Here is a 27,229-nt window from a genome sequence, read left to right on the forward strand (position 1 = left end):
GGCAGGGAGCTGCCTAAATCGAAGGAAGATTGATATCCTTTCTAGGCGGTATCCCGAATTACTGATACCGAGGGACAACATGACAACGAGGTTTCACTTCGATAAGAAGTTTTAAACACGTTGGAGTAACAAGGCAAACTGAGAGAGCGTGGCTGCGACATACGGCTTAAACCAGCAACTGATTACTTGGTACACTGACGGATCCCTCACAGCAGAGAGAGCGAGTGCCGGTGTCATTGGTCCGAAGAAAATATACTTTGAGCCAATGGGCAGGTACACTAGCATATTCCAGGCGGAAATATACGCCATAGACAAATGTACCTCCTTTAATCTGCAAAGGAACTATAGGGGGTAGAACACCGATAGCCAAGCAGCGATCAAGGCACTTAGGTCCAACTAGGTGAACTCTAAACTGGTATGGGAATGCCTTGAGAGACTGAATACACCAACAAGGTGTGGATACTTCGGGTTCCAGGCCATGCTGGGTTGGAAGGCAACGAGGCAGCGGACGAACTAGTCAAGAAGGGAGCAGGGACGCCTTTACACGGGCCAGAACCCTTCTGGGGAATCGGAAACGGTTTCATGGCTATGAATCTAAGAAATGAAGAGGAACGGTTGAGGGAACTGTACTGGGCGGACCTACCAGGTATGGAGCAGTCCAGGGTGCTTATTGGGGGATACGAACCCATACGCATAAGATATTGCTTAAACCTCACCAAAAAGAACCTCCCAATCATAGTGGGAATTCTCACTGGTCATTGTCGGCTGAACCATCACTTAGGGAAGCTAGGGATATCTATGGACACTGCCTACAGGTTTTGAGGAGTATGACGAAACCCCTATACACGTCCTGGAACAGTGTCCGGCACTTGTGCAAAGTAGGTCGAGGCAACTGGGAGAACACTTAATACCAGATGCAAAGCTGAATCATCTGAAAGTAGGGAACATACTGAAGTTCCTAACGGTTATAGGCCTGCTTGAGATACTATGATCAATAGGTACACTATAACCAGTAAAAGAGGCACAATAGTTCTTCAAGGACGCGGTGCGACTTTCCCTTAACAGAATAATAATAATAATAGTGGTTTTTAGGGCGTGTCAAGGCTGCAGGGCAACCTCAGATGAGGCAGCGATGATTCGTACTGAGAACTACAACCTGAGACAATATCTAGCGTGCCATGGTGATTGCATGCAGCATCTCCACCGATTCAGTTTAGACGGCATTCTCCTTTGACCTAAACGTGGTATTAAACCCTTATGTGGTGCACACACCATCGCAAGTTCTAGGGCGATCCACTTGTCGCTCATACTGGAATAGTTCGTTCCTTTGCATGTCGACCGGGACTAAGATTGCCTTCTGAAATATATGTTCCAGGAAAATTCATGGAGTATATGCTTGCAGTTGGCCTACTTGTGGGAGTTTCATGGTGGTTGTGGTTGCCAATATAGCGGACAAAGCTGCTTGTAGACTCAAAGGTAGAGTTGCGCTGTGCAGCTTGGGCGCGGTACTTCTTAGTTGCGGCAGAAGTGTTAGATAGCCCTCGCATCCACTGGTATATATGATGAGCTTGTACCCAGTATAAGCAAGTACCGTTTTGCTAGACATGACAGGGTTCTGATTGAGGCCACCAAATCAATCTCTATCCGGAGAGGGTCATGGGATTATGTGCAGGTACCCACGGGAAACTCCCAGGACCTTCATTGTCTTAGGCTAGAACAAAGCCGTACAGAGAGAACATTGATATCGTCAACTTCATATTGGTGTTAAGGTAGTTGTATTTCCAGATTTTCGGTAAAACTGCTAATGAAGATTTAGCGCTGTTAATATGTCAAGCGATATTAAGTTCGGCGAATTTATCGCTGTTAATTTATCGAGCAATATCAAGCTAGGTGCCATCGTCGGCACAAACAACACTTCCTAGACATACAAATTGATATTTTGGCCATTAATGCAAATAGGAATTATGCGATTAGCAGTCATACTAATTCTTGGCTATGTTGGTGTTCTTTTTTAGTCCGACACTACTTGGTTACTTCTTCAAGTAATCCAGAGCCATTAGATCAAGGTCCATGACTAGGCGAGAGAGCAAGTACGCATCATAAACAATCAATAATATTTCTTTCATTTTATTATCAAAGACATTGACGAGGGAATATATTTCTTCATCTTCGTCATTAGAAGAAAAATTCGTGGTGGATGACAAATCTCGTATCAGTGGCCGAAGTGGAAATCAGTCTAAAAGAAACTTCTGCGGAAGTAATGTTATCAAAAGGCCGCATCTCTCTAATTCCATTAAAGGGTCGCAGGAGACACTTCTCCAGACCCGTTCCGACAGCCTTCTGTTTGCGCAATCGGTGTAGCCTATGTAATTGCAAACAAATATTGCGTTTTCGGAGGCATATTGAAATGCATTTATATATATGGTATCCAATATTCTCTAAACGGATAATAGCTCGTGCACCACACTTACATGCCATCATTGCCGATTGGACGAAATGTCTTTAAGCTACTCCAGGTCTCCTCGAGAAGCCTACACTTTTCCTCTATTTCTCTGTTTTTAGTCCAACCTCCTATTCGACCACTCTGGGGTAGTAGATTCCATTGCACACATAGCCAGCAATGAAATTGTCACCCTATCTTAAAGTGCTGCCACCTCCGCCTCCTAATTAATATATCTACCGGTATTTACCCTGTGCACTGACGCAGCTCTTTGTTCGAGAATTTCTTGGCCTAGAGTGCACCAATGACACGGCGGAGGCGGGTATTAACGAAGGCTTGCAGGTTTTGAGTAACAGTGGTGGTCACTTTCCATGTGCTACTCTCATATAACATCAGAAAGGGAATATTGGCGTAGAACAATCTTAGCTTGGTGTTGGTCTTGAGGTATCTGCATTTCCAGATTTTGGATAAAATAGCGAGGATGGATCCAGCGCTATTAATGCGTTGGCAGAACCAGCGCTTATTAAATATAAAAATTGATCGACAACTTCGATGTCCGGCTGCAGATAGGAAGAGTGAGAAGACCCGTCAGATTTAGTTCCCTAGTTTCATTGATGTTTATCTTCGATCCGACTCTGCCTGCATACTTTTCCAAAAGAAGAATCATTACACCGGTGAGAGAGCAAACAGATGTTATTACCGTAGTCGAACTATTTGAGGAAAGATATCATGGTCCATTGAAACTTTCCAGATCCTCCGGAAAAGGTAGCATGGCGAATGTCACTGATAACAAGATGCAATAGATGGGCGACAGAATGCAACCTTGTCAGTTCGTTGCACTTTGCATCAGGAAATGTCTGTCTGATCATTATTAGTTGCTCTCTCTGTTAAAGCTGTGTCTTATTTAAATCAATAAAAAGCAGGAAAAACGGAGATCTGAACTCAAAAAATTGTGACAACAACATTGTAGTTTACGAGAAGGCTTTCGACAGCATGAATTTGAATTTATCTGGAATATCCTATGCTGGTAAGCTCCTTTGGAGGAACTAATAACTCACTAGCTAACTAGATCCGGAAAGTGGATTCTCTTCTCGTTATAGGTGATGTTCTGCATGCTGCCTTGGTTGGAGGACGTAGGCGAATTTTATAGACAATGTCATCTTGAAGTAATAAAAACTTGTTGTTTCTTTTTCGTTGGTGTGGGTATTTATTCTTGCAAATACCGATATTTCGGGAACCACTTGTTCCCTTCATCAGTGCCCCAACCAATTTGTTTGCACTGATGAAGGGAACAAGTGGTTCCCGAAATATCGGTATTTGCAAGAATAAATACCCACACCAACGAAAAAGAAACAACAAGTTTTTATTACTTCAATTAATCAATCGTTGGAAACACCGCATAATTTCACCCTGAATGTCATCTTTCCTCAAACACCTCAACTGCACTGCAGACATCTGCTGACTATACATTTAGAGGAGGCAAGTAGAGTCGGACTGAAGATAAACATTAATAAAATCGCAACTTTTGCATTCAACTGTCCTCACGTTCTTCTATGGGGGCACCGAACTGAATGTTGCATAACGTGCTAACAAAATCTAAAAATGCAATTAATAGTAACAATCATGGCACCATAGTCCAATTGGATCACGGCTTTGAAGTGTGTTAGAGCATTTCATTCAAGACCGCAACGGTATTCTGTAGTAGGCAATGTGAGTCAGCTTTGTGCTCGCCCGTGATTGTTACCCTGATTTGAGTCAGACACTCATTCACAGCTGAGTCGCCTGGTATGCGACGTCAAGTGACGATATAAATCCCAATGCTACCAGTGAGATTTGACCTCTACCTTTCGTACGACAAGCTAGTGCTGTGACCAATGAGCTATTGAGACGAATCCAATTATCTCAATGTGTCAAAGGATAGTATAGGTCCCAGAGCGAATCGTGGATTGGTACACACGATGGAGCATAAAACCTGGGACCCGCCTGCGGAGCCAACACCAACAGCTCTACTACCATACTCTATCTTCACCTAGTGCTGGTTACTGGGAGTTTTTTCTTAATGAAAATTGCACACGGAGAAGGATCAAGGCAAGACTCCGCGTTTAAAAACGGGACAAATTGTACCAACTGATTCTCTAGGTTGGGGGTTGGGCAGGGCTAACAAACCTACACGGAAAACTATAGTTACAGAGCTACGAAAGGAGCTTCGGAGTGGGTGGATTTTACTACGGTGGATCCGGCAACGAAAGTGGACTAACGATTTGTGCGTTTTCTCGTTTAATTCGCTCAGCTAGCCCATACCGCGTGCTAATGCAATGCCGCCATATCTCAACCTTGATGAATGTGAGAACTTATAGGAGTGCCAATATAGATTCGGATTACTATCTCGTTGGCATGGTGCTCCGAGCTCGAATAATAACATCAACTCGAATCTCCTCTAACTGAGAATGAATACTGAAATCATCGACAACACAGCCCTCCGAAACATCTATAAAGGGGAACTGATGACCCAATAACCGCAGTTTTCAGGGGGTCCTGCAGAGGAAGCATCGGTAAATGATCTTCACAACCATCTGAAAACTATTATCATTGGTATGGCCATAAATAGAAGTCTCCTCGGCCGAAAAAAATAGAACGACTGGTTCGACGCTGAAAGTAAGCTAGCGACAGAACGGAAGAATACTGCACACCGGGCAAACTTGCACACTCAAGGAATTCTGGCAAGCGCAGTGAGCTATAAAGAGCTTCATTGAGCGGAGAACTGAACAAGTCGGGAAACCGGAAGCTAGACGCTTTAGGTATGAAAGGTTTTGTGTATTACTTTTATAAAGAGATTTGAATGTGCATTTGTCCCATTAGCATGTAGCACGTAAAATATGCATATATTATGTGAAAATTTCCACTTTCAAGTGATATTGACATTTATAGTCTTGAATTTGCAGAGAAGCGACAGTTTTGACCTAGCATTACTTTGTTAGTAATAGTGCGATTTTCACCAAATTTGGCAGGATCATGCTCTATACTGTAGCCTACATTGTTGCAAAATTTTGTGGTTCTAGGGTGAACTTAAGGGGGGTTTTGCTGTCAAGTACTAAAAATTATAGTAATGTACTATTATTAACTTTATTTGAACAGGTATCGGTATGGGGGTATTTCGGAGCTTAGGCACCATATAGTGGCAGCCCCCTGATTTTTTTTCAAATTTTTCGGTTGAGTAGTTTCCGAGAATGGGTTCGTTAAAAAAATGACCACTTTCAACTCCCCACACTCCCCACCTTTTCAAAAACTAAGACCGGCTTCGGAAAGTACTAAACGAGACCTTTAATTTGATACCCCACATGACTATATTTGATGATAAAAAAAATTACACCCCCCTTTTGCATGTATGGGGACCCCAATTAAATTCAACGTAAAAGGATGTAACTCACTATATGCGTGAGCGTTCACAGTTCCCCCCTTTCTACCAAATTTGGTGCCAATCGCTGCAACCGTCTCCGAGAAAAATGCGTGTGACGGACAGACAGACAGACAGACAGACAGTAAACCGATTTTAATAAGGTTTTATGTTTACATAAAACCTTAAAAAGGGATCCTGGTAGAACCAACAAACTTGTCAACTCCAAAACAGCAACCGCATCAGGCGCGGAAGTTTTGGCAACAAGTCAGCAGGATGAAGCCTTATACACCTCAATTCTCATCCCGCCGAGACAAAGGGAAGGGAAACATGGACATATTGAAGCGATGGGTTCAGTACTTTGATGAATTGCTCAACAATCAGAATATCAGCGAGTTGGAGGTCTCGCCAATTGAAAACGACGGACAAATGCTGCCACCACCAAGCATGGAAGAAACAGTCCGTGCAATTCATCTGCCTAAAAATCATAACTCACCGATGGAATTACAGCCAAACTACTTAAATATGGAGGGGACCATGATGACTGGTTAAGGGGAATTATGTGCCCCATACTTAAAAAGGGGGAATACCACTCAGTGCAGCAATTATATATCACGTTACTGAGTACCCTCTGTAAGATATCCTTCGATATCTTGCTAGGCCGGATAGACCAATACACCTAGAGCATCATTGGCATCACGGCCGTGAGAGAATTCGGTATCTCGATCCATCTAGCATTTTCTCACGAATTTCGCCTTTTTTCTTTGAATACAATGCTGACCACGCTATTGGTATTTAAAGATATTTGCTTGGTATTGTCATAGCAAATTCTTACTTCTAGTAACGAATTTATAATGTCATGCCCGCCTTCATCTGATATTGACTTACAATACTCAGCATGACTATTGATAATGACTTGCTAAGTAATTTTTGGGCGATTTAATTGCGTTGTGATTTGTGTATTCACCCGAATCAAAACTAACTAAGCAACCTTATCACCATTAATCTGCTTCTGTATAGTCTAGTCTGTATATGCAGCCGGCGTTTTACTAACAATACAGAGTATTTACATTTATCAACCAAGGCAAACGTTACTTTACCGATGATAACGCCATTACGTAGCGGATTGAGAATTGCAGAGTCATATTCATATACAGTTAGAAAGGATTCCTTGCTTCCAGCTGTGGTCACGTACATAATGGCCGAGTCCAATATGTTGATCTCAGATTCGGAGAGCAGATCATCAGGAGAAATTGAGTCATCAGGTCAGAAGCACAGCTTAGAGAATAATATACATATATTATATGGGATTCTAACTCCCAGCTGAAGAAGCTTCGAACCTACTTTGTCTTGGATATTGCTTGAGGCTTAATATTCAAACTTGAAGGTGATTTCATAAAGTTAGACATGCAAAACGATGGATACTTTACTCCCCTCCCATTTTCGTTTCTCTCTGCTTCAACGTGATTACACCCAATTCCACTTTGAATTGGGAATCATTAAGCCAGATTCCCTCGTTGTGTCTAGTTGATAGTGGTCAAGTTCCACGATGGGATTTCTATGTCGAGTGACTTTTGCAGTATTTGCGGTTTTTATTGCATTTTCGGCCTACAAGTTCCGGGAACTTACTAAACCAATAGAGGCTCCTAAATTTGATCTAGATGAATACTGGGGGCCAGGAAAGAAGTCAGATTACAAGGAGAACACGGAAGTGGTGAAATATGAAATCTCTTTTCCGGGTAAAGTAAGTGCCATTGGAATGACTATTATTTATAAGTGAGTTATAATATCATTTCAATAAATTTCAGGTGATCCAAGCTTTGAGGAAAGATTTAAATAGAACATTCGAATTTCAACCTCCACTTGAAGGTGTTGGGTTTGAATATGGATTCAACACGGCTTACTTACCAAAAGTCATAAAATATTGGCGAGATGAATACCTGCCTAAATGGAGGACACGGGAACTTTTTTTGCGGAAATGGCCACATTTTACAACCAATATACAAGGGTAAGAAATAGTCCATATTCAACTAGGCAGTGCTGTTCATATAGAGTTTCATAACATTACCTTTCGTACACTTCCAATAGCTAAGCGAACGGTGAGCAGCTTTTTCGAATAAAATATTCTTTACTTACTTTTCCAAGAAATGTGCAAATCGTTATCAATTTAACTATACTCTGCATGGCAGCATATATGTGGAGAAGCAAGTCCAATGCAAAAGGATGATTTCTTGGGCAATACCGACGAGCTCCGATTTGGGTTGCGGTGGAGTATCTTAACTCAGCTCATAAGTTTCTTAAGCAATAAATGTTGTCGCATTGGGACTTCCTTTGACAGTCATGATGTTCAGCAGGCACAGATCTCAACGTGTATATATTCTATAAAACTGCTTGAAGAAAAGTTCATGAGAGTCCAGAAATAATTGTTGTTTTATGATATATGCCTCAAGGCAAGTATAGACTGTGCGCTGTTGAATTTGCTCCAAAAGGAGTCAGCAAGGTGTAGTGTCCGCGGCTTTACAACATGGGCGATTCCATCCGACAGGAGAGTGTACTTAATAATATGTAATCTTCCTTTTTTGTTTTGTTTTGTTTTTTTCCCATAATAACACTCTTTAACTTTCCAAATTACCCCTCTAAATTGCATAATCCCTTTCTTTACCTTGCTTTGTACATATATCCAACGGTTTGGCATGCAAAAATTTGAGTTGATTTTTACTTCCGCTGAGGGATTTAAATTTGAAGTTCAAGTGTCAATGGATTAAGAAATGAATGGAACCGGGACCGGCTGATGGAATGGACAGCTGATCAGTTGGATGGGGATTTTGAGTTGAGTGCTTGTGGAAGATTGTTGGTGTCTTTTGAGGTATTTGGTTCTGGTCTTTCAGTGGAAGAAGCTGGTTGGGTTTGTGAAAAAGGAGATTGTTTTTGACTGCTGAAGGAAGTGAATCGATTCGGGGTGGTGATGGATGAAAAACGGATTGTTAATAATTGGAGAGCTTTTGTCGTTAGAAGAAGGCCAGAAATTAAAAAAATAACAAAAGTAGTGACGGTGAATTGTAGTGAATTTGCTTGGAAAAAATCTCGCCACAAAACAATTTTAATTAAATTACGGCTATTGCAAGTGCATATATTGACAAAAAGTGATTAGATAAGGGTTCTACCTGAGCTAAGAAGAAGTAATTGGAAATTCGTCTGGGAAGGAACTAGAAGGTGACGATCATGAGTATCTGAGTGAGTTTTATTTTGTGAAAGAATCTGGGAGCAAAGAAAGATCCACAAATCACAATATATTGTCTCACGTGGAATATCTTATTGCTGGAATTTCTGGTGATATGGCATCAGCTCTGGATATGTTTCGTCAAGAGGGCCTTCGATGATTTTGGATGTATGGGGATGATGGCGCACCGTAGGTGGCAAGGAATGAGTTGTGTCACATGTATGATATAATAATCATAATAGTTGAATATAAGTAGGGGACTTGCTTTTATAGACCATGTAGACGGAATTATTATTGAATTAATTAATACGGTTAAATACGTAAAAGCAAAAAAATGTTTTGTGACGAATAGTTTGTTTACCGATCTTGGAGCTCTGAGTGAAGGTATTTCAAAGTTTTTTTTAAAGGTTTTGTGTAAAACAAAGCCTAATCAAAACCGATTTACTGTCTGCCTGTCTGTCTGTCACTCGCATTTTTCTCGGAGACAGTTGTAGCGATTGACACAAAATTTGGTGCAAAGGTGTGAGCGCTCACGCATACAGTTAATTACATGATTCTACTTCCAATTTGAGGGGGGTCCCCATACATGCAAAAGGGAGGCGTACATTTTTTTTCATCAAATATAGTTATGTGGGATATCAAATGGCTCAGTGAGTACTTTCCGAAGTCGGTCTTAGTGTTAACATTTGTTGGAAAGGTGGGAAGTGCCGGAGGTCGAAAGTGATCATTTCTTTAACAGAACCATTCTCAGAAACTGCCCAACCGAAAAATCTGAAAAAAATCAAGAGACTGTTACTATATGGTGCCTGGGCTCCGATATACCCTCCATATTAACACCTGTTCAAATAAAGTTAATAATAGCATTTTACTATAATTTTTAGTTATTGGCTGAAGAATCCTCCTTTAGTTAGTTAGTTTAGTTAACTGGGGGGAGCCGCAGCTCCGAGCACTCAGGCCATTGCTATATCCGTAAGTTGCCTATTCAATGGCTTCCCGCCTACGGTGTTCGCAGACTTTAGCGAATCTTAGAACATTCTCCAGAGGCAGAGAGTGGGCAGATTCTTCATTGAAGAAAACCTTGCCAAGGTGTCTTCGTCTGAGATCTGAGGATGCCGGGCAGCTGCATAAAAAGTGCAGGGCGGTCTCCTCCTCCTCCTCACATTGGCTGTATACAGCGGAAACCACTACCCCAATCTTTTCCATATGGTAGTTTAAGGGGCGGTGTCCCGTCAAAAGCCCTACTAGGGTTTTCATGCCCCACTTCTTAAGGGACAACAAAAATGCCGCTCTAGTGGCCCTAGGCTCTTTCACAAGGATTTTCGCTTGCCAGCAAGAGTCCAAATTTCTCAACTCGGTTGCGTGAATCTTTGCAATTTCACCCTTCAGAGTAGACTTGACAGTAGATGGTCGGATTCCAAGAGCTGGTTCCGGCCCCACCATTGTGGATCCAGATCCTCGGCGAGCCAGTCTGTCAGCCCCCTCATTACCGGCAAAGTTAGAGTGCCCCGGCACCCACATCGGGAATGTTTCGTTCAGTCGGCCAAGTTTCAGCAGCACCTAATGGCAACTCCACACCAACTGGCTTGATATGTTGTTGCCATTTAGTGCTGATAATGCCGCCCGACTGTCGGAATAGATTCGAATGGTGCGACTCCTCCATTTTTGTCGCAGACATTCTTCTGCTGCCAATGAAATGGCATATATCTCCGCTTGGAATATGGTCATCATTTTTCCGAGGGGTCGAGCCAGTTCTATAATCGGATTCTCTGAGAACACCCCTGCGCCCGATCCATTCTCCATGACTGACCCGTCGGTGAAGATTATTAGGTCTGTAATCTGAAAAGACTCATGGCCACTTGTCGACCATTCTTCTCTTTCGGTGATTACGACCATATGATCGGTCGGCATCAGGGAATCCTCCTTAAGTTCATTCTAGAATGAAATTTTGCAGCAATGTAGGCTATATCATAGTGCATGATTCTACCAAGTTCAGTGGAAATCGCACTATTACTAACATAGCTATAATAGGTCAAAGTTGTCACTCCTTTGCAAATTCAAGACTTTGAATGTCACCCGAAAGTGGATATTCTCACATAATATATGCATATATTATGTGTTACACACTCAAATGTCTTTATAAAAGAAATACCCAAAACCTTTCATACAGTTTCCGGTTTCCCGAGTTGTTTAAGGTTTTGTGCGAAACAAAACCTCATTAAAATCGGTTCAATGTCTGTCTGTCTGTCTGCCACATGACATTTACTCCGAAATGGCTGGAGGTATCTTTACGAAATTTGGTGAGTGGCGTAATTTTGTGTTGGGTTTAAGAGGAGCTTCCCTGATATGCGGAAGGGGAGAGCAAATTTTTTTCCACAGAATATTATCATGTAGGGTATCAAACGGGAAGATTCAGTTAGTACCTTTCTAAAATGCTCTTCTTTCTCATATTGGGTGAAACACAGGAGGAGTGACGACTTAATATGTGTGACCCAAAAAGTGAAAGAGGCCTCGTTTTCAGGACCTATCTAACCGAAGGATATGAAAAAAATCACAGCAATGCATCTCTATAAAGTCTAGGCCTCAAAATACACCCTCCTATGATATCTGCACAAATAAATATAACAATAGCACATAACTACATTTTAGAAATTTACTCGAAAACGCCCTTAAGTTTATGCTGGAAGTATGAAATTCGGCGTCAATATAAGCGATAATATAAGACACAATTTAGGAGTCTGAAGCCAATCAAACCATTAGTAACAAAGTTATAGATGGTCAAAGTTTTATATTTCACGTGAATTCATTGTATTCCAAAGGTTATGAGCCGTGTACTAATGGCTGGCCGCACTAAAGTGAGAAGCAACTGGCTCCGCATTAGTAGATGGCCTCCGTGAAGTGCAATACGCTAGATGACATGCACAATACTTCGGTTAGTTCAAAATAATATTTGCTAACTATCTTCAAAAAAACATAAAAACAGTCGTAATTGTATAAACCTTAATATTTACACTGTAAGCAGGTTCAAATATATGGAAAGGCGCGTGGTGTTCATTTCAAGGAATGAAAAGCGAACATCTGGTTTCGAACGAAGAGAAAATTCACTTCTTTAGCAGTAAACGGGTTTTTGTGATTTCCGTAGGGTAGCGCGAATCTGTTTGTTATTTATTTTTCAGGATCCGGTGCGGACCCACGCATCGGAAAGGACACGAGAATTTCCGTGAAATAACACGTGAGAGATCGAATTGTTCAAAAGATTATCTTCTGAAAAGAAGGGGACAGTTAGTCCCCGAAATACGTATTTGTTTAAATTAGATACTTTTAGCCAATAAGACGGAAAAATATCTTCCAAGGCAATCTTTCATTTGAAGACTTCGGCTAGCAAACTATCTCCTAATTCAAACCATCCTAGCTTTATTCTTGACCATTTTTCTAACTCTGTAACTGCACTGATTAATCTTTTTTTCAGGTTACGCATCCATTACATTCACAATCGATACGAACAACCACCAAAAGGAAAAAAAGTATTTCCACTTCTGCTTCTCCATGGTTGGCCTGGTTCCGTACGAGAATTTTACGACATGATACCTCTATTAGTTGACAACGCCAAAAGCAAATATGCATTTGAAATTGTCATCCCTAGTTTACCAGGATATGGTTGGTCACAGGCTGCAGCGAAGCCAGGACTAGGAGTTGCTGAAATAGCAGTTATATTCCGCAATCTAATGTTCCGTTTAGGTTACAAGAAATTCTTCATTCAAGGAGGTGACTGGGGATCAGTGATTGGATCAAATATCGCTACACTGTTTCCAGAGGCTGTTTTGGGATATCATTCCAACCTGTGTTGGGTCAAGAGTCCCCTTTCAATAATCAAATACACTATTGCTAGTTATTATCCAAAACACTTCGTTCCTGAGGGATATGAGGACTTCTTTTTCCCACAATCGGAAAAGTTCAAATACCTAATTGAGGAAAGTGGATATTTCCATATCCAAGCCACCAAACCGGACACAATTGGAGCGGCACTAACAAATAATCCCGTCGGATTGGTTGCTTATATTTTAGAGAAGTTCCCGACATGGACAAACAAAGACTACAGAAAACTAAGTGATGGAGGTTTGGAGGAAAGGTTCACTCTGGAAGCTTTATTGGATAACATTATGATTTACTATTTGACTAACTCAATTACAACCTCTCAACGTCTTTATTCAGAGAGTTTCAGTTTGCGTGAACTTGCACTTCAACTGGATCGTGTTCAAACAAACGTTCCAACAGGATGCGCTCGTTTCAAACATGATGTAGCTCATGATTTGAATTGGGTCCTTAGGGACAAGTATACAAATCTTATCCACAGTACATATCATAACGACGGTGGTCACTTTGCTGCTTTCGAATTGCCCGAAGTGTTGTACAAAGATTTTATCGAATTTGTTGAAAAAGTTGTTAAATTAGATAATTTGTAAATTTTCCGTTGTGCTGTTATATTCAGTAATAAATTGGTTTGTTATATTACTCCTGAGTAGTGTTTTGGGTCATTTGCTTCAACCTTGGATATTTGGGGATCGGTCTGCAATGTAAGAGAATAATCAGACGAAAGTAAATTTAGTGGCTTTGAGGGTATGCAGTTTAGCCTCAGACAAGCGAGTGTTTGTTATTGCAGGAATGGTATGGATGAAACTCCTGCTAAGTGAACTGTCTGTCCAAGAAAAATATAGCATGAATCGAACTGAAAAATTGATAGATGTACAACTAATACACGAAAGCTCGTCGAAAATGACTCCTGGCAAAGGTAGAGCTAACGATTATTTGCAAATGGGTTGACGATTATTTCTTAGTCAGTGCTGGTTAAGTAAAAATCGTGAGATCAGGGCAAAGGATAAATAGAGTGTAGTTTAAGATTTTCGACTATGCTAATCTTTCTTGGTGACAGACGCCGTTGCAGCCCGACCGAATTGAATGTTATTGAAAACAAGTCGGAAACTGATAGCTCAGCGCTTCAGGTATGAAAGGTTGAGTATTGGATATTGGTTATTCAATTCGATGTGGTACTGACACTTTCTCTCTTAGGGAGTAGTAATTTGAAGCGAAAGAGGCAATTTTAACTTTCTATAACTTTGTTAATAATAAAAGAATTTTCATCAAACTTTTCAGTATGATGCATCATTTGAAAATCCATACCACTGCATGAATTCTAGATACTATATGCATGGACCACTATAATTTTTTCAGATTTTTCGGTTAGGTAATTCCGATGATGTAATTGATCATTTTCGGACCCTTCTAATCTATGTACAATCAATGTCAAAACTAATATCGAGAAGTACTAACTGAGACCTTTCATTTGATACCCCACATGACTAAATTCGGTTAAATAAGAAGTCTACACCCTTCTTTTAGTTCAACGCGAAGCAATGTAATTCACTGCATACGTGGGGGTTCATAGTTCCAATCTTTAGCGTTCACGTCAGTTGACCCAGCAGGACGAGCCCTGGTTGTTGGCCAAACAAATCCGTGACTCAATTCTAAACAGTAAAATGCAAATGGCTTATATCCTCATAGGATGCTGGCATTTCATAGCTGTCAGTGACTGCAAAGCCGCTCCATACGAAATCATTGCACCTCAAGATCGGCCGTTGGCTGCTGCCTTGTGAGTTAAGTCACCAGTAAAACAACGTGTATAACGCATCGGTCCGCCGCAAATTAAATGGTGGCATTTTCGTCAGAAAAGGGGGGAAGAGATCTCACTTACGCGATAAATACGATCTATAAAGCTCTCGGGGGCCTGGTGAGCGATGCACTACACGTGACATTTGGTTTTGGAACTGATCACTCGAGTTAGTTGTTCTTTTTCTTTAGCCTTTGTGCAGTTCAGAAGGGGGGTCGGCCCGTCGTAATTGGTTACGCCATTTAATTCTGCCATTTGCCTGATCCGGTTGCAGCCGTGAGGCTTTCAAATTTACATGCAGCATATCAAGGCACCGTTGTTTCGGCCGGCCTTTTGCTCGTTTACCATCGACTCTGATTTTCGGACTATCTTGAAAAGTGAATTCTTATTAGCATGGATTACCATCAAAGACGCTTCTGCCGCAACTTTTCCACTATCGGTGCAACTCTATATCAATCGCTGATATCCTCATTTCAGATGTGATCACGACGTGAAAGGCCACCAGTCCAACGCAACATCTTCGTCTTCATTACCGCGAGACGCTGTTCATTGTCTTTTATTGTCGGCCAACATTCAGAACCATAAAGGGTATATATGACCCTTGTAGAAGTTAAATAAGTAGCATCTTCTTCTTTACAAATAATTTATATTTTACAAATAAGTAGTACAGTGCGCAAGGATATCGAACACTTTGTTGTGTTGGGGAAAGCAACAGGGACTGAACTGAGCTCGGGCAAGCTCTAGATTCCAGCCAGTGAACTCATTTCTTCAATCGGCTTATCGAATAAAGTAGATCGTTCCAATATGAAAAAAGAAAGGCACACCCTTATATTTTTCAAATTAATTTTTGCACCGCTCATGGAGAGATTGCGAGAAAGGAGTTTTCGATGGTATGGGCTTTTAATTCGGGCTGATCAGAACTGACTTACGAAGATTGGTCTGAACATGGAAGTCGATGGAGAACAACCAAAGGGCCAGCCAAAACAAGCCTCTTGATTCCATCCCGATCAGGTCTATTATCGTGGACCCTCTTTAACTCAATCTAAAATTATGTTACTCACTGTATGCATAGGGCTCACAGTTCCCACTTTCCCAACAAAGCTGGTGTGATAAGGTTAGGCAGCCATCATTGAGAAAAGTGCGTGTGATAAACAGATAAACAGATGGACGGACAGACAGACAGTAAAACGATTTTAAAAAGGTTTTGTATTAACAAGAACCTTAAAAACGATTTGAATATGCTCAAGAGTTTGTTAATAAGAGAGAAGAACTCTAAAAATCCCTTATATTAGGGTGGGGAGAAAGTAATGTCGTATTTTGTCAATGGATGGGGACACTTAAACATATCTTGTGTTGTACTTATCACATCGGGTCAGACTATACGGCGATTTGAAGACGACAATCTGGGCTACAGGTGTCTCTTTGGCAGTTTTATGATCGTACGTTTCAGTCTGAAGTTATAGCGCGTCAAAGATGGAATCCACCAAGGAAGAAATTCGTCATACTTTACATTGTTACTACCGGAGAGGTAAAAATGCAACGAAGGCGGCCAAAACAATTTGTGAAGTTTATGGGTCGGATACTGTAACAATTCGCACAGCACAGCGTTGGTTCGATCGATTTCGTTCTGGTGTAGTGGATGTCGAAGATACACCCCGTACTGGTGGACCGAATCAACGCCTGCAATGCAATGCTGAAACGGAACGAATTTCACCCATTTTTGAAGCGGATGGTTACTGGTGATGAAAAGTGTATCACGTACGAAAATCTAAAGCGAAAAAGATCGTGGTCGAAGTGCGGCGAGCCGGCCCAAACCATCGCCAAGCCCGGATTGACGGCCAGGAAGGTTTTGCTGTGTGTTTGGTGGGATTGGAAGGGAGTCATCCACTATGAGCTGCTTAAGTATGACCAGACCCTCAATTCGGTCCTCTACTGTGAGCAACTCGACCGTTTGAAACAGGCGATTGACCAGAAGCGGCCAGGATTGGTCAATAGGAATGGTGTTCTGTTCCACCAGGACAATGATCGGCCTCACACATTTTTGATGACCCGCCAGAAGCTACGGGAACTCGGATGGGATGTCTTATCACACCCCCTGTATAGTTCGGACCTGGTACCAAGTGATTACCATCTCTTCTGGCCCATGCAAAACGCTCTTGGTGCTACTAAGTTGGCCTCAAAAGAGGTTTGCGAAAACTGGCTGTGTGAGTTTTTTGCAAATAAGGAGGGGGGGGGGGTTATAAGAGTGGGATAATGGAGTTGAAAAACGGCGCATATTTGATTTAAATCGGATAATTCTAAGTATGTTAAATAAAGCGTTAAAATTCGATCACAAATACGACATTATTTTTCCCCCAACCCAATATTTTACTACGCAAGAAAATCTCACTAAAGTAGGTTACCTTGACGTGCTAACCTGGCGCATACCAGCTGCGGTTGCTATATTGAGCTTGCCGTCTGTTATAATGTTGGATCATGAGCAAAGAGCAAAAAGAACTTGAGGAATCACATAAAAGATATTTGGGGCCTATTTCTGCAGAAGATATCTAAAAGCTTGTAGGGGAAATGAAAGGAAGATTTCTTGTAATTTTGAAAGGTAATGGCTACCATACAAAATATTAATTAATTATTCGCTCATATATACTAGAAAAAACATTACCGAGACGAAAAGAGGAAAATAAAAAAAATAAAAAAGAAAAATTTAAAAAATATTATAGGACGCTACTTATTTTTTAAATAAATCAAATGATGAGGACAAAGGATAAAGCTGCAAAGCGGTTGTATTCAGGAAGCATTCTTGCCACAGGAGAGTAATAGTCGCATAAGAGCTCTTCGAAAGGCACGTCAAAAACGCATTGCGGACACTATATTTAGAGTCCCGGAACTGAATTTCGGAGGATAAATATAGGTATATTTAGTACACGATACATGCATCAGCGAGAGATGTGCGCTGGTGGAGAGACGACATGTTAAAAAATACAAGACGAACAAGGTAATATGAACAAGGAAGGTTCTTTTTAAAAAGCAGGGAGCGTGTAAATTTTATCTGAATTGATTCTGTAGCATAAAAGTGTCAATAATGGTGAGGGCATCATACTACCGAAACATACTTTAGAATATTGCGGAAGAAGGAGTTATGCAGAATGATTGAAGAATGAACATCCTTGAATTGGTAGGAGGAGCGAAGATTGAAACCAGACATTTTGTAAGCTCAGCTGCGGATGTATCTCGAAGATGTCAACGAAAAAACTAACATGAAACATTTACTAATATTAAATGCCAACTAATTTTGTGTACACCGACCGGATCTGACATAAGACCTAAAAGGCTTGAATTCACATCGCTAGAGAGCCTTCTATATTCGATAGGTATTTTGAGTAACTGTTTTTAATGAAGTTTTTTGTGGAATGTAGGACTTTGAAGTTGAAAAGTTCAACTGCACTCCCTGTGTGACGATATTTCAGCAGAGACCGGTTTTTCGTACGTAAGGTATCCCGAATTTCTACTGTAAACCAAACCGGGTATCTTCGGAACTTATGACACGAAATGAGAACAAAGTATGGAAGTAGTTATTCCAAGGTATCATAAAACGTTGAGACAACCTGGCTCCAAAATAAATTATGGAGGGCCACGATCCAATCAACTGAGCTAAGAAAATTGTTAAGGCCCAGGAAGTCGACTTTGTGGAAGTTGACCTTTAGAACTACGTATTGGTTATACGATGGAGCGATTAATACGGAAGTCAACTTCAAGAGGGAGATGGTGTGTATTCATTTTAAGATAAACGGAGTTGCTGCGAGATGAAGACATGAAAGTGAGGAATGTTGGAAAAAAATAGATCGAGGAGGCGGTTATTTTAATTGGGACGGACGTTAAATTGTAAAGCGGAGCAAGAATTCATGAATTTCAAGAGAGCTAGAAACGAGGGGGCGATATGCTTGGGAAGAACGGGTGGACTGGCAGAGGGGAATGAACCGTGTACAGTTCAGAAGTGAAATGCGAGCAATGATTGCCTTATTGAGCGGGTGCTTAACAACTTGATAGGGATATGTTGTATTGCAGCACTTGTGCAAGTTTTTATTTGGTTGATTGTATATATTCTTCCCATTATTGGATAGGAGGAGTGCGATGACCAATCAATCTTAGAATTATGATTTTTTTCTTCAACCCGAATCTGTTTACCCCCTCTCACTATCCAGAGACATTTGGTCAAGGCCCATCGGACGGTGCGCAAGCGAATAGATACCGTCAGGGTAGTCGATGTGTTTGCTGAAAGAAATGAAATGTTTGATTGAACCCCTTAACGTCCACCAGCGAAGGAACCATGGAAGATGTCTCTGATGAGAGGAAGATAACGTATCATTGAGAAAATGCAACCTTGCCGGACTCCAATTTTTCCCTGATAATAACTAATAGTTTCTCCGGAATGGATCTAAACTCTGGGCGCACTGCTCCACAATGATCCGAAGGCTGCTAATGTTATCGGTTCAAGGGGATCTAGCACAGAAATCAATCTGAAGCTGAATTTTCTCATATAAGCCAAACAAAAAATCTTCCATACCAGATACGATTCGCTTCCTTGTGCCGATTTATTTATATTTAATGCAGGCTTTCATAGTTTAACGTAGTTAACTTTCCAATTTTATCAGCATTAATCTGTTTCTATATATACTAGTCTGTATAGAATTCATACTCTGTTCCCCACAGTAGACGTCAGATGTCAAAATAATTGTATCTATCATTAGAGATAAACCCAGCGCGATCTATTATTAACGATGGCACGTAGTGGACTGAGAATTGTGGAGTCATGCTCATCTGCTCTTCAGATCAAACCTAGAGAATTCGAAATTAGCCAGGTCGGGAAAAGCTTCAAATTTACTTTGGTTCGGTCGTTCGTTTGGGGTTCGAAAATTTGAACTTGAACTTGAAAGTGTATGAAACCAACATTTTGGCATTCAAAACGCTGGGTGCCCTGACTCTCTGGCTATTATTTTTGTATTTCTCCTTATCAATACGATTATACCATTCCATTTTGAATAGCAAGTCACTGAGTTAGATTCCCTCGCTGTGTCAAGTTGATAGTGATTGAGCTCTACAATGGGGCTGCTATGTCGGGCGACTCTAGCAGTATTTGTAGTGTTTGTTGCATTCTCAGTATACAAGTTTAGAGAATTTACAAAACCAATTGCGGCTCCTACATTAGATCTTGATAAATACTGGGGACCAGGGAAAAAGTCAGATTATAAGCAGAACACAGAAGTGGTGGAATTCAAAATTTCCTTTTCAGATGAGGTAAGTTAGTATAGATTTAGAACTACCAGTAGTGGACAAAGTGAACTTTGTCCTTATATATCATATCGCATATATCGCGCTTACAGTATATCAATTAATTTCAGGCTATCGATGCTTTAAGGAACGATTTGAATAAAACAATCGAATTCCAAGCTCCTCTTGAAGGCATTGGATTTGAATATGGGTTCAACACGGTTTACTTACAAAAGGTTATAAAATATTGGAGAGATGAGTACTTGCCTAAGTGGAAAGAACGGGAGCTCTTTTTAGGGAAATGGCCACATTTTACAACGAATATACAAGGGTAAGAAACAATTTATATTCACTAGAGAGTTCAAAGGTCAAGGGGACAATGAGTCCAGAATCAAATTCTGCACTTGCTTCATCGATCTGATTCACTTTTAAATACTTTAAATAGATTAGATTCAATCGACTGATTATACCATAGCCAATTCTCTGTGGATTTCCATTCAAATCGCCGGCTAGCTCCTGCGGGTTTTGACGTTATTTATCGCTAATATGTATGTACTCTGTCATTGTAGTCCTGGTCATTCAAATGCTGTTTAGGACATTCTTTCCGCAGTTCATCAGTTTTCACCGTCTATCAATACTTAGAATCCGTGTCAGAGATGGGCGCCCTCCCTGGAATGGAGTCCTCACAGGTAGTCGTTATAACTCCACTGACTTCGGGAATGATTTCTTCACTGTCGTAGGGCCAGGGCGTTAGCGTAGATCCGATGTTGAAAACTGCAAGTCCTCGTTCTTACGAAAAATTAAATCTTCTATAACTTGCCAGTGAAAAGCGAATTAGCTAACATTAAATGGAATTACAAGCATTCCTCCTCAACAGTGGAATCGACATCCGACCCTAATGGCAAAGCTCACGGAAGTTCTGGCATTCTCACTGAAAATTGTATAGAACTCTATGTGATAAACGATTTCGTTTATAGTTTTTGACAGCCACACCCACATATGGAGTAGAATGGGGAGATCCCATCACTATTTCAGGAGGCAACATACAGCCTCCTGAAATTTGTTATTTTTACGGAGCACGCTTGAAAACGCTTGAAGATTTTTGCTGCAGACTTCAATGTCAAACAGATGTACTGGGATTCCAGCTTAATCAGACCTTGGGGAAAACCTTTCGATATTCCAATCAACCGTGTATTTGACGTGACATCGAGTGGTGATCCTACTAACTTGTGGCGTGTAACACCTGACACCTATTGGCTTAACGCACATAACGTGGAATATAAAAAGAAACCGATTATCTGCAAAACCTTGCTTTGATGTTAGTTCTCATCATTTTGTGGTCCTTGTAACATTCTAAAATCTGCAATAAATCCTTACCGAGTCTACTAAGTTGACCAAAAAATTGGCTGGCTGGCTCACTCATAGGAAGTACATATATCTCTTGGTACTTACAACAAAAATTTGAATGGGAACAGCGTAGATTACCAGATTCGAAAGGAAATTTGGCAGTGGGTAGTAAAGAGATACTAAAAGCATTGGGAAACGATGAGCATAAGGATCTGAAATGCTTTCTTCACAATCTGTTTCAACCACGAATTATGCCCTTTACAAAGTGATGAAGAAAGTTACATAATAAGCCTGCCTAGCGCAAGTCTGCAGTTGGGCAAGAACTGATACCGGAAAGGGATCAATCTTTGCATAACATTTAAAAGGCGTTTCTCACCCTAATGCACAGTTCACGGAGGAGGAAAGGAACTGCCAAGGTCTGCCATTATTCAATTGAAAAGCATATTTTATAGTACGTCTTAGCTGTTTTTCAGAAACTAGAGATAATGCGCTTAAAGCTGGTGAAGTATCCACCATCGGCCATATAACAACTTCCTTCAAGATAACGTACGTTATCGCCACAATCTCGACGCCACCGCCCAACATTCCTTCCGGCCGTAGGAGGTTTTCATCAAGTCTTACAAGAGGGCCGACCATCCCAAATGAATCGTTCATTAGCTTGAAACTCTTCTCTCAAAATGTGAAAGGTCCAAGAACCAAGCTGTTGTTCGATGTCATAGCATTTCTGAAGCCTGGCGGTATGGTAGGAGTTTGGATTCTGATCTTGAATATTACTCGGTCTTTTGTTGTGATAGAGATCGCATGGCTTTGGGTAGAGTCACAGGCGGTGTCGCTTTACTTACTGTAGAATGAATTTGTTTTTTTCCTACGTATATGTCTTTTTCCTTTTCTCTTTGATTATGCACCATCATGACTATCTGTATGCCTCTCTTCAGTTCAATCTCAGCAGTTATCATTTAAACTGCGCTTTTGATCTTGCCTCTTCAACCTGTCGGTGCGTTGTTTTTTTCCAATTTTCAGATGCTCCTCTTTATGTCGGTGGTGTTCATCATTCCGGTCCTGAATGCGATGTCCAAATCACTCGTCATCCTTGAGATCCATGAAACAAGCAACAAGGCAAAAATTCTAGTTGCCTGGACTTCTGCTAATCCCACCCATTTTAAAGTTCTGCAAACTTCAGTAAAGTCACTGATAACTGATAGCAGGAAGGAGTGTCTGGTTAGTGGCGAGGACCCATTTACATGTGGAAACTTGAAGACCTTCTGGTTTCAGATGCACAACCGTAATCCTACCCTGCGTTCTCGTATTTTAATTAAATTTGCAGTCTTCACTGCTGATTCACCTCAATTATCTTGCGACTTTCTAGTTTTTCTCGGTGTATAACTCCTCTTCTCCCTTTTCCTCTCTCCTCTTCCTGGGTGCAGCCTGTTCCACATCTACTGTGACATCCTCTCCTTCGTTGAGTACCTTATTAACAACCTTTACGTCAATTTTAGCGCCGATCCTAACCTCTTTCTGCGAAACACCTTGCAATGCATTTCCCACTGTCCATGCATAATTTTCAATAGAAGCCCTGAAGGTTGTCTTTTTTCCAGTCTTTGAGAAAGTGCTTTCGTTATGCCTACACACAAATATCATTCTATGTGCTATTCTCTTAAATCCTTCCTCACTCTGTGTTTCCACTCTTTTGGCGGCCACCGTTTATTATACGGGAGCTCCATCCAAGACCTAGGTATAACTTTTGATGGTAAGCCTCACTACGACAGACACTGCTTGGATGGTAGTAATTGTGCTTTCAGAGTGATCCCTAGTTCGAAGCATCCTTGATCCTATTCCCCATAAGAAGTTCAGCGTAATTTCACAAGACCCCATTTCTTGCCCGTGTGAAATATTTTACCGTCTACAATCTTCTTCCTTAATATAATCAAAACATAGCCTTCCCCAATATGTGTACCCCTTTTAAACTTTTTACTCACCTTATTAAAAGAATTGTCTAATTTTCAGGTTGCGCATCCACTATATACACAAGCGATATGATGATCCACCGAAAGGAAAGAAAGTATTTCCACTTCTGCTCCTTCATGGCTGGCCTGGCTCTGTGCGAGAATTTTACGATGTGATACCGCTACTAGTAGACAACGCCGAAAGCGAATATGCATTCGAAGTTGTCGTCCCTAGTTTACCTGGATACGGCTGGTCTCAAGGTTCAGCTAAGCCAGGGTTTGGTATAGCTGAAATAGCTGTGGTATTCCGCAACTTAATGTTCCGTCTGGGCTACAAGAAATTCTTCGTACAGGGAGGCGACTGGGGATCCTTTATTGGCTCAAATATTGCTACACTGTTTCCAGAAGCTGTTTTAGGATATCATTCTAACATGTGTGGCGCTAATAGATTACTTTCAATGGTTAAAAAGAAGATTGCTAGCTATTACCCAAAACCTTTCGTTCCTGAGGGATATGAGGATTTTTTCTTCCCACAGTCGGAACAGTTCAAGTTTCTACTTGAGGAAAGTGGATATTTTCATATCCAAGCTACAAAACCAGATACAATTGGAGCTGCATTAACCAATAATCCCGCCGGATTGGTTGCTTATATTTTAGAGAAGTTTTCGACCGCGACGAACAAAGATTACAGGAAATTAAGTGATGGAGGTTTGGAAAGAAAGTTCACTCTGGAAGCTTTACTGGACAACATTATGATCTATTACTTAACTAACTCAATCACAACATCTCAACGACTTTATGCAGAAAGTTTCAATTTGCGCACTTTTGCACTTCAGTTGGATCGTGTTCAAACTGACGTACCAACAGGATGTGCCCGTTTTAAGCATGATATCGCTCATGAGTTGGATTGGACTCTAAAGGACAAATATACAAATCTTATCCATAGTACATACCATAAGGATGGTGGTCACTTTGCTGCTCTTGAATTGCCTAAAGTGTTCTATAAAGATTTCATCGAATTTATTGAAAAAGTTGTTAAATTAGAAAATTTGTAAGCTTTTGATTGTGCTGTTACACGAAACAATAAATTGATTTCTTATATTTTTTCCATGGATGTATATGACAGCGTAAAATTGATAGTGTATTTAATAATACAGTTGGGGGCTAATCGACTTACTCGGGTTTGGATATTACAAAACTCATAGACGAAATCAACTTTGAAAAAAGCATTTTAGATGGACGAGTACCATAGAGACGCGGTTTGACGAATTAGGCTAGCTTAACACTGTAGTGACCGTAACTGGATGGAGATGGCTAGAATGATCATCCGAGGGTTTAAAGGAAGAATGGCGAAAATAGTGGGTAGGTTCGCCAGTACTCACTTCAACTGAAGTACAGAATGCGTTTGCATGTCGGTTCTTTTGGACACTTTAGTTTCTCTCACATCATTGACAAAACGTCATGTGTTTAAAAACCATAGTGCGTTGGGAAAGAGGAGCGTGAAACCGGGAAAATCAAAACTCGTGCCGGATCCTCATTTGATGCTTCTTTTGTTTCACGTGACTGTCAGGTACGGCCTATGGTGTTCTTGCCCTACCTTGCCATCTTTGGACAATAACATATTTAGAAAAAAAAATATCTTCACCACTGGAATTCACCAACGCGAACGGCTCTCATCCTTCATTTTCATAAGCATGGTATAACTTGCGTTGTCTATTAAGTCTTCCCATCTATTTCGGAGTTTTCCTGGAGGTAATTTACCTGCCATCTTGTCTCTAAATTAGCGTCTGGGAATTCTTCTGACATCCATACGCTCTACATGTCCTGCCCACTGGGGCACATAGGACAGGCCGAATCAAAGTTTTATATATTGTGAACATTGTTTTCGTGTATACATTTTTGTTTTTCAAAATTGACAGTACTAGGTAAAACATCTAGTAATAATATCTTAACTGGCCAAAGTCGGTCAAGAGAGGAGCTACCCCGAAAACTTAAAATGATGGCGAAATTAACCGCCACTAATACTGAAGCTGGACTGAATGTCCCGTCGACATGCGCTTGCACGCTTTTCGGTTAACAAGACTCGAGTAAGGGGGGGGGAGAGGGTTCTTTTGGATATTTCAGCCCCTCACGCGTCATTAAACAGAATTTCGCTTGTCACTTAGCCGGTGCGTGAGGCCGTACCCGAATATCACGGTGGCCTAGTGGAAAACACACGAGAAGTTAAAACTGGAGAATAAGAAAAACTCGAGACCCGAGTGCGGCAAGAGGATCTATGACGGAACAATCAAACGATCTTCAAGGCGCGGTCGTTAGGTTCTCCACCCTCCCTTGTCATCCTCAGACAAAAACAAGTGGGGAAACCCGACGCGGAACATTACAGGTATGAAAAGGTTTGTGCATTCCCTATATAAGGATAATTGAGTGGGCATTTGCCCCATTTGCTATGTTTATGCATTTAGTTTATCAGACCATTCAGTTTAGTATGATATTGACACTCAAAGGATTAGAATGCAACAATTATTTCGGTACGAATTCCACGAAATTCGGTTGGATCATACTTTATAGTATAACATATATAATTACAAAAGTTGATGATTCTAGGAGAAACTTAAGTGAAGTTTTCAATCAATTTGTAAAAAAATATACTAACAATAAGTAAATATAATTATTAACCTGATTTAAACAGGTATCGGTGTTGAGACTATTTTGAGGCCTTGACACCATGTATATAGACCACAATATTTCTTTTCAGATGTTTGGGTTGGATAGTTTCCAAAAACGGGTCCTTGAAGCAACTGACTCTTTTTGGACCCCCGTTCTTTTACCTTTTGCAACCAATGTCAAAACCGGAAGGTACTAACCGAGACTTTTAATTTGATATCCGACATGACTATATTCAGTGAAAAAAAAAATATACCTCTCTTTCGCATGTATAGAACCCCTCAAAACTCAACGTTAAACTATGTTACTCACTGCATGCGAGGGTAATCATAGGTCCACCCTCTCTACCAAATTTTGTATGAATAGGAGCAATCGTTTCTGAGATAGTAGGTGTAATAGACAGACAGACGGATAGACAGACGGACGGACAGACGGACGGACAGACGGACGGACAGACGGACGGACAGACGGACGGACAGAGTGGCAGCCAGGTCAACACCAGATATATTTGCCAAAGTTTTTACGGCATGCCTTAGAGAAGGAAAATTCCCCGAGCAATGGAAGCTGCAAAAGTTGATACTTATTCCGAAGCCAGGTAAACCATTGGGAGACCCCTCCTCATATCGATCGATATGTTTGGTCAATACCATTGGTAAACTATTTGAACGAGTATTATACAACAGGCTACTCGCTGTTGCGGAAAAGGAAGGAGGCCTATCCGACAAGCAATTCGGGTTTCGTAAGGGGAGATCAACCATCGATGCAATCAGCAAGGTGACTGGCCTGGCTCGCGTTGCAATACAAGATGACAAATGCTGCGCAGTGATGACCATCGATGTAAAAAATGCTTTCAACACTGCAAAGTGGACGAAAATCGTAGAGGCTCTAACCAAACTAAAGGTTCCAAAGTACATTGTACGCATCGTTGTTGCATTTCTTCTTGGAAGAAGATTATATTGCGACTCGGACGATGGAGAGAAATTATTCCCAATGACGTGCGGCGTACCACAGGGGTCTGTCTTAGGTCCCTTACTGTGGTTAATTATGTACAACGGAGTGCTGACGCTACGCCTTCCTAACGGCGTGACAACTAATGGCTTTGCGGACGATATCGGCGTAACAATAGTGGCAAAACGCTTAGACGAGATCGAAATCTATGCAAATGAAGCGATATGGGAGATCAATTCCTGGTTGAAAAAGTCCGGTCTATCACTTGCTGAACATAAAACGGAACTAGTGCTAATCAGCAAAAGAATAAAAGACACGACCGTGAAAATTAAAGTTGGTGAAAAAA

At 41.0% G+C, this 27,229-nt stretch overlaps 2 protein-coding genes across 3 annotated transcripts in view; both read left to right on the forward strand.

The window, feature by feature from the left end:
* Positions 1–13,563, forward strand: part of LOC119661368 (juvenile hormone epoxide hydrolase 1-like) — a 28,704-nt gene extending 15,141 nt beyond the window's left edge. Inside the window, exons 1-3 of one of the 2 annotated variants that reach the window (XM_038070686.1) lie at positions 7,311–7,578; positions 7,643–7,842; positions 12,521–13,563. In XM_038070686.1, coding sequence (XP_037926614.1) covers positions 7,384–7,578; positions 7,643–7,842; positions 12,521–13,514 — 1,389 coding nt within the window. In that variant the 5' untranslated portion in view covers positions 7,311–7,383 and the 3' untranslated portion in view covers positions 13,515–13,563. Of the gene's footprint in view, positions 1–7,310; positions 7,579–7,642; positions 7,843–12,520 lie in introns of those variants that run through there. The other variant, XM_038070685.1, reaches the window with a different exon arrangement.
* Positions 13,564–19,559: 5,996 nt separating this feature from the next.
* LOC119646308 (juvenile hormone epoxide hydrolase 2-like) lies at positions 19,560–24,389 on the forward strand. The gene is made up of 3 exons (XM_038046725.1): positions 19,560–20,008; positions 20,113–20,312; positions 23,333–24,389. Exons 1-3 carry the CDS (start codon positions 19,814–19,816, stop codon positions 24,324–24,326), a joined length of 1,389 nt encoding a protein of 462 aa, XP_037902653.1. The 5' UTR covers positions 19,560–19,813; the 3' UTR covers positions 24,327–24,389.
* The last annotated feature ends 2,840 nt before the right edge of the window (positions 24,390–27,229 follow it).

Source organism: Hermetia illucens, chromosome 1 (assembly GCF_905115235.1).
Source record: "Hermetia illucens chromosome 1, iHerIll2.2.curated.20191125, whole genome shotgun sequence".
In the NCBI taxonomy this organism is placed as follows: Eukaryota; Metazoa; Arthropoda; class Insecta; order Diptera; family Stratiomyidae; genus Hermetia; species Hermetia illucens.